At 41.8% G+C, this 8,513-nt stretch overlaps 1 protein-coding gene across 1 annotated transcript in view; it reads right to left on the bottom strand.

Moving 5' to 3' along the window:
* Window positions 1-2,578: 2,578 nt before the first annotated feature.
* Window positions 2,579-8,513, bottom strand: part of nlgn2b (neuroligin 2b) — a 57,656-nt gene continuing 51,721 nt past the window's right edge. Inside the window, exon 10 of the mRNA XM_061702731.1 lies at window positions 2,579-8,448. Coding sequence (XP_061558715.1) covers window positions 7,497-8,448 — 952 coding nt within the window. The 3' untranslated portion in view covers window positions 2,579-7,496. The remainder of the gene's footprint in view (window positions 8,449-8,513) is intronic.

Below are 8,513 nucleotides of genomic sequence, written 5' to 3'. Positions count from 1 at the left end.
TGATCGTCCATACTACATGTGCGGAGAAAGTATTTGTACAGTAGTGGCCAGTATTTCCCGCAACAAACTACAGGAACGCTCAACAAACGAACCAGCATTGCCACCAAGTGGTAAATATCAAATTGTACAGGACAATTTAATGCCCTCGTTGTCAATTTCCAAACGTTATTAAATAAGAGTCGCCTTGTGCTACTTTTTTTGTGTAAGAGCAGAGACTTTATAGATTTTTTTAAGAGCTGCATGATCATTTAAAATTTCCCAAAACCCGGAAGACGTTCTAAAACATAATTAGTGTAAATGTGGCATTTTTTTTGGTAAATAATGGTTGGCACATCTTCCCAGTTCTGAGCTTGTTACTGTGCATGTGCAGACTTGATTCACGAAGAGGGCAGGGGAAAAAAGTTACAGACTTTCTGGTGAAAATGAAGCAGTTATTGCAGTGGAGCACAGAAGAAAAGGCGAGAGGAACACAAACCTTTTTCCCCTTTTCATGAATCACAACCACCAAAGGTTTCAATCTTTTTTCCCGGTCATATACCCTTGTCAGTTGCAGTAGCACTGCTGTCAGTGTCAGCCGAGGAGGATACAGTAAAGATGAACCGGACAGCGACACAAGTGTAACAAGATGAAGATGTGAGTATTAAAGCGGTCGAAGTGGTAAACTGCAGCAGACTGATTTTAAGGACTTATTCTAGGTCAGGAAATAAGAAAACGTTCACATATTTACACTTTTTTTTAGTTGATGATGAATATTAGAAGTGACTTTTGGCGTTTTCCTGTTATAATATTCAAAATCTTTGAACTTGAGAGCTATGGCAGGGTTTGTCTTGGGCCCCCAAATGACTAAATACGCAGCTCACTTCAAAAACAAATAAATTAAAAAATACAAGTTTTCCATAGTTCCCAAATGGTTCTTTGGCTTGTACTTATAGGGAAACCTCCGTTCAGGAGGGGTGCTATTGAGCACCCATTCTGGTGATCCCACATGTAGAAAAGGATTCACACTCAATATACCCAACATGCACATTTCTGAAATCTGGGAAGAAACTGGCGTAACGGCAGAAAAGTCATGCAAGCACCGGGAGAACATGCAAAATACACAACTAGGCCAGATCTGAGGTTGGAACAGCACAAGAAAAAAAAAAAAAGTTAAGGTTCTACAATAACCAATTGGTTAGAACAGGCTTGCGTAGGGAATGTGAGAATGATACAATCAGAAATGAACAGATCAATTACATTTTGAAGGTACCATGTGCAACATGATTCATATATTGTATGTGGGTATGATTCAGTTATGTATCATATTTCAAATCTTGTTGGACTACAGGATTCCATTTGATTGTGAGAGTGTCGCATCCAAATAATTCACCAAACTCCTCAGCAGGTGTCCTGCACTCTGCAGCAGAGCTGAGCAAAAATGCTGGCAGCTGAAAAATGTCCGCTCAGATAACTGCATCACCGCAGATTAGATTGGAAAGGCAAACTGGTTGATGGTTGGATGAATAACATTGCCTGGTCACTCTAAATGATTTATTAGGGCCGTGAAGAATTGCTGCTCCCATTCATCTGAGTACCAGTTTCCATTGGCATGCAAGCTGTAACAGAGGGCAGCAATAAAGGACAGCTACTACAGCACATTTGATTTCTATTACAATACATTTTGGATGTGAGCCACAGCATGTCTGATCATATTGCCCTGTATACGATTGCTAACTATTTATTCAACTCGATGAATATACAATATATATATATATATATATATATATATCATATATTAAGCAGTGGGCATTTGAATCAAAAGCAGGTCGTCCTGGAGCAACGTTACATTGCCATCTAGTGATGAACGAGCAGTACTTCCGGAGCGTTGCTCACAGGGAAACCATTATTATTATCTTCTCAAGTAATTGGATTGAGCACAAGAGAGAGAGAGAAAGGAAAAAAAATGATACCAATAAAGTCTGCATCAGTCATCTGAACAATATCATCTATTTATGATGAATGTGCTGAAGTTTAGACAAAGGAGATGAAGTCATTATACCCTGTGGGGAATTAATTAAAGTACTTATTGGAGCAATATTTCAAAACGATTATTTCAAACACAAGTGATTTGAAATTCAGGAAAAATGGAGACGATGACACCGATGGAAAACGTGAAAACAATTCTGAAATTCCAGGTGTAATTTAATTATGGATGTATTGCCAGTGGGATAAAATCAATATGAACCAAATAACTGTGAGAGAAGGTGTGTAGATTTAACCTTTGTCAACAATAACATGGGTCAACTTATGGTGGGCATTAAAAAAAATCGGCAGAGTTGCTTTAATTTTTGAAAATAATACAGCTGTGCAATTCTGGTGACCAAATGTGCTCAGCAGTGCAGGAACAAGAGCGAGTGTGAGCTGACTATTGTCTTTCGGGTCAACTCACACAGTTCTTAACTAATTGCCTTTTAAAAGTGCACAATTCCCAGATTGGCAAAAATGGTGATATCTCCTGACTGCAAATACGGTTTAACAATGTCAAACAAACAAACAAAAACAAAGGATCATGGCAAAGAATTTGTTTAACAATGTTTGTTTTTAATGTTTTCCAGTTCAGGTACACAACATACAGTGTGTAATAGCCTCTATTTGAAATAGAAATATGAACTTTAATTATTTTAACCCCTGTGTGGTCATGATGCTCTCTCCCAGTATCTGGAGCTTCAAAGCCTGTTGCAGAATCAGACAAAATGAACGAGACAAACAGGTGCAAGCCTTCTTTATACCAGTCCAGCAACAAATGTCATAGGCTACTAAGAATACATTGCCGCATTTTTAATCCTTCATCCCCCTTCTCCTTACCAATGCCAACATTGAAACTGTTTAGTGTAAACATGTAAACTTGGTGAGTGTGCTTCCGTTTCCCGATGACTTTTCCAGACCTTGTATTTACTTCTCTTATGATGTCGCTTTAGAAGAGCAGGCGTCACAAACTCCTAACAAACTTTGAACCAACCTATGAACGACAAAATTGCAAACGATAAGCAAACCAATCACCATGCAGGGATCCTGAAATATGACCAAGACTCTGGCATAAAATATTTCACAACCTCCCAATGACGGGTTATACCGTATGACAATTCAAGACAATGTGAGACACTAACTATTAAACTGAACAGCATCACAAGTAATATTCTATGGTTTGTTTGGAGCACATTTCAAATAATTGCCCTCTCTCTTCTTTTCTGATTCATTTCCTTCATCTGTTCTTTGGCTTTACAACCAACAAAAGGACTCATTTTATTCAAAAGCTGCATTCACAACCGATGAGATAACTCCGTGTAACTCCTCAGACCAGGGGTGTCAAACTCATTTTTGTCACGGGCCACATTGTATGTACGGTTTTCCTCAGAGGGCCATTATGATTGTAAAACCATATCAACGTTTAATCGCCTCATCATATTATTACACATAGACAACAAATTGATGGATAACGAGTTTTGAAATTAGAAGTCAAGGATAATGGTTTGTTCAACTCTTGTTCAAGTAACTGTAAAAGGGGTTTGGAGGCAAAACATGCTTACAATAGTCCATTACTATTTATTACATATGAATACTATACAAAAATTTGGAACCGATTTGAGCAAGAATCATGGAAGTTGGCACACATGATTTGCTTTCGCGGGCCACATAAAATGATGTGGCGGGCCGGATCTGGCCCCCGGGCCTTGAGTTTGACACCTGTGCCTTAGCCAGTCACGTGCAGCTTTATGACCATACTACCAAAGCTTACCTGAGCTCCTTCTTATGCTTATATTGACCTGACCTCTTGTCAGGTCTTTTTATTTAGTATTTTTTCCTTTAGGTAGGCTACTCATGTGCCCATAACCTTTGGGAATTTGCTCAGGAGCTCTAGAAGAAGAGACAAATTAAACATACACAAGAGCTAAAATCATGGAAATCATCTAAACTTTGCACCTGTTGTCACAAACGGAAGGTTCGGCCCAGTCAATCAAAACCAAACGACAAATAATATTTACAAATTCCAGTTTGTCCTCTTACACTTAAAAGATGTACAGGTTTGTCCGTGTGTTGTTTTTTGTATCTTTTTTTTTTTTTTGTGTGTGTGTCCTCTCAAGTCCTGTAAGGAATGGCAGTCCTGTGCTTCCGTGTGTTCTTATCCTCAGCACACAAGATGCAGAACATTTACAGTGAGAGAATCCCACTCGCCTTGATTTTGGACTATCGGTAATGCCTGACATGAAAGATTTTCTTTTTTTTTTTTTTTTTTTTTTTTTTTTTAAATCAGGTTTTTAAAAATGCATCCTCTGTGCATCGATTGCTGTGACAAGCTAATTCACCAATCACATCACGGAATCACTATTCAGTCCAGTCTAAATGTCACTGGGTTTTCTTCAGAACTGTCCATGTTCAGTTGTGCAAGTGATGTGAAATGCACTTTACAAGGTTCTCACCATCACACATAGATCTCATTCTCCCGCTTGGTTGAGGAAAGCAACAAAAGAGGTGAGGAGATAGGTGTTAGGCAGTCTTCAAACACGCAAAGCATGTGGCTAAATGTTGGTCACTTACACAAACCTAATGTAGACTATAGCCATGTCAAGTTTCTTTTTTACTTCCTGTAACATAAGGTGTTTTCTTCACATGTCATTCACAGGCGGTAACTGTGCAAACATCATCGTTGTTGACAAAAAGATAAGAGAAAGAGCAAAATAAACAAAGAGAGGCTTGAGGGATCAGTCTTTGTGGCCATGGGGCAGAGCCTCTGTGTTAGGACTTGAAAAGAAATACAAATCAAATAACGAGGAAATATTTACTCTGTTATAGTTTTACACAATATTCATCTCTTAATACTTTAATATTTGTTGAAGTATCACAAAGTGCAGCTGAGTTTGAAATGAGAAGATTACTTTCACAAAAAAATAAAAAAAAAAATAAAAATCGATGAACTCATGTAACCAAACTCGTTAAAAAAAACAAAGAAAATGTTCCCATCCACACCCTTAAGGAGAAACAATATCATGCAACGTAGTTGAGCAAACTCCATTTTCTTTTCTTAATTGAGAACATAGTGAATCTATGTTCTCTAAAAGAAGAGACCATCCACAGTGTAGCAGTGGATATGATTTTGTTGCACGGTTGTTTGCGAGTGCGCGTGTGTTTGTCAAAAACAAAAATGAAAAGGTTGGCACTTTTATGATGGTAATTCCTTCAGTTAAGATACAGTCAGGGTGGACCTCTTCAGGCAGTCCACTGGATGCCAGCGAGAGAGGAACTTTATCACAGTACTTGGCACCAAAAATGCTGGTAAAAATGAGATATCAGAATATCTTTTTCCCCCATTCATATCCTTACAATTTATTAATAATACATCATTTACATTTGTGGGTTTTTTTTTCGTATAAAAGACTCCAAAAGAGAAAACGAGTCTTGATGAGATTGCATGAAAGAGGAAAGACCCATTGCGTTAATGGATTGATCAAATGAAAGAGGGGGCTGATGCGACGAGGCAGCAGAGAAACTGAAAGAGAGGAATGGGTCGGCGGTGTCGAGACATACGTAATTAGAGAGAAACAAATAAACAAATGGACATGAGCCGCGCCACTGGGGATGAGATGCCATGAGAATCATGTGCAGCCTGAATTCCAGGTTGCGTCCCACAGGCTAAATATGATTCGCTTACTTCCTGTTCCACCCAAAAGTTGAAGTCCCAATCTGGAAATGTCCCAAAATAAAAACCCAACATATCCGAGACTGAGGTAGAAAATCCAATTTTAAAGCCAATGTAAATTTTGCATCTTTCTTGTCCCAAGTTTCACAAAAACGCAGACAGCGGCACCAGCTGTCGGAGCATCTTGTTTACCACACAGGACCGAGTCTCACTTCCAGATTGGGCCTTAAAGCTGCAATTTGTAAATTTCAAGAAACCACTGGCTCGTGACAGACACAATGTTTGGCCATACTGTAGATTGTTTCCGGCAAAGCTTAAAGAAACGAATGAATTCTTTTGACCGTTCACAAATTTATGAAGACTTGGGCTAACCAACTAAACATTATGCAAAATGTGTCACAGATTATATTTAGTTCAGACCTTCTCCGAGAAATTGTCACAAGTTTACAGAGGATTCTTGTAACGTAACTAAATTGAGCTTTTTAAAACACAGACATCGCATGTCATTGCAGAGAGACGTCACCCAGGCAAAGAAGGAAATAAGTTAAGGACTAGCAGTTAACCCATCCCATCATATACTGTAATTGCAAGTCCCAGATTTCATCAAAATGGAGCATATTTTGTATAGGGGCTGTGTGGAGTCGACGATGACCTCAGAGCAATCCGATTGGACGTTCGGTAAGCGTTATGATCTCCCAGCGACACCGTGACAACTTTGTCGCATCATTCCTTTTTTTAAATTTTTTATTTTTTTTGTCTGTCCAGAAAATCAGTCTTGGAACCTCATGTTGCGTTTTTGGTGAAATTATGAATTTGGAAATGGCGAAGCTATGACGGCAATTGGAAGAATCTAAATTAGAAGCTACAATGTACAACGTAAATGCTGAGTTGAATTCACAAAGAAAGAAGATCATGAATTGAGGACTGTAACGCTGGTAAAACACATCACACCACATCATAGCAATCCCCAAATACCATTCCATACACTCCCGAAGTGTTGTGAGCGGTATGTGTGGGTGACAATCTGATTTTCCGTTTCTCAAGTGCTTTAACCTTGCAGCGATTTCCATCTATCTCACCTTTCTCCACCTTCATTTAGTTTTCAGCTGAAGAAGAATCAAACTAACCTTCTATTGTGTTCTTTGATTTAATTAGAATGTGGTGGGAACTGGTCGTTATTAGCTCTGTTTGAAATTAGCGGAAGAATACAAACTGCAGCGTGTGATGCACTGAGCTGACATGCCAATGAAAGAAATGAATTGAGGCCTAGTTGACATATCACTGCGCTTCCTAATGACCCTCAAATACCATGAAAATACGGGCTGTGAGCGGTGCACGCTTGACATCGGAGCAATCTGATTGGATGCCTACTAAGTGCTTAAATGCAATGCCACGGCACCACGGCCACACCACTGCTTTTCGTGTCCTTAGTTCACCTTTGAGTTTCTAACAAAAGAAGAAGATTTGGGACCAAATTAGGGCTAAGAAAATGAACAGCCGAACATTTTGTACTTTGAGGAAGCTTGAGCTTGGTGTTTGATGAAGCCGGCGGTGTTATTACGAGTGAGTAAAACCAAGCGGAAGAATAAGATTTCGATGCACAATGGTATTTGTAATTGCTTGTCTCTCAGCAGTCACAGTCAATCCAACCTTGACCAGTGATTACATTTATAGAGGTATTTGTCACTGCTTAAAATCTTACAAACTGCAGCTTTATTTAAGGGCTTCATGAGAAATACCGAGTAAAGACCAGTAGAGGGCGATGGGGGTGACGATGCATGATGTGTGCCCACAGTGGGGCCCGCAGAGGTTGTGCCGGGTCCTATACACGAGTAGTGGAGTGTTGGTGCGGCAAGGCATTGTTGCTGTGGCTGGGGACGGGGGTAGTGGACGGGGCGGGGACGGGAGGGTACGTGTTGAAGGGGTGGAGGGGCTGCATACTGCTGATGGTGCTGGGGATCATGGTGATGGCGTTGGCCGTCATGAGCGGCACGTCCTCCGGTGCCCGCCGCAGCGCCAGCGTGTAGTCAGGTGGGCACACCGGGGGCCGCAAAGGTTCCAGGTCACCATGGATGCCACGGGAGGGGAGAGGTGTGCCGTGCTCTAGCTCCACTCTTTGCTGCTTCATCTGGAGTGACATCAGCTCCTCTTCCTGGCTCAGGGCCAGGTCGTTGTGCGGCGGGGCCCCTACGACTCCGAGGCCGACGCCCATGCCCATGCCCATGCCCATGCCCATGCCCATGGTCGCGCCGCGTTGCGGGGACAGGCGGCGGTGACGCCTCTGCATGAGTTCGTGGCGCTTGTCTCGTTTGTAGTAAAGGGCAGCAAAGGCCAGCACGTTGAGGAAAAGGAGAGACGCGCCCACAGCCACCGTCACACTCAGCTCAGTGGAATAGTCCCTCGTCTCAGGAGGGAAGGGAGTGTTGCGGGGTCTCTCGGAACCGTCCGGCTCAGGCGGGTAGGCGGAGATTACGGGGTGCGGTGTGGAGTGGGTACCGGTGTTGTGATTGACCTTACCGTGGGGGTTCTCCCCAGCCGGCAGTCGTGTGGCGTTGGAGCTGATGATTTCCTTGTGGAGGCTGTGGAGGTGCGGCACCAGCTCCAGCCAGAAGGCCACCTTGTTGGCCCGGTAGTTGTCTCTGACGCGTGGCTTGAGGCCGATATGCAAGTACTGCTTGTCTTTGGAGCTGAACTTGGTCCAGATGACTTCCTCGAAACGATTCGGCTTGGTGTGGATGAACGTGGTGTCCTGAGGAACTGGGAGGTTAGGGTCACTGGAAAACAGAATTAAGGTGATTGCCTTTAGTATCTTTTTAACTGCGGTATACACGGGTACTAC

Source organism: Phycodurus eques, chromosome 17 (genome assembly GCF_024500275.1).
Source record: "Phycodurus eques isolate BA_2022a chromosome 17, UOR_Pequ_1.1, whole genome shotgun sequence".
NCBI classification, from domain to species: Eukaryota; Metazoa; Chordata; class Actinopteri; order Syngnathiformes; family Syngnathidae; genus Phycodurus; species Phycodurus eques.
The sequence above is the reverse complement of the archived record's forward strand: the minus strand, read 5'-3'. Positions and strand labels throughout refer to the sequence as shown.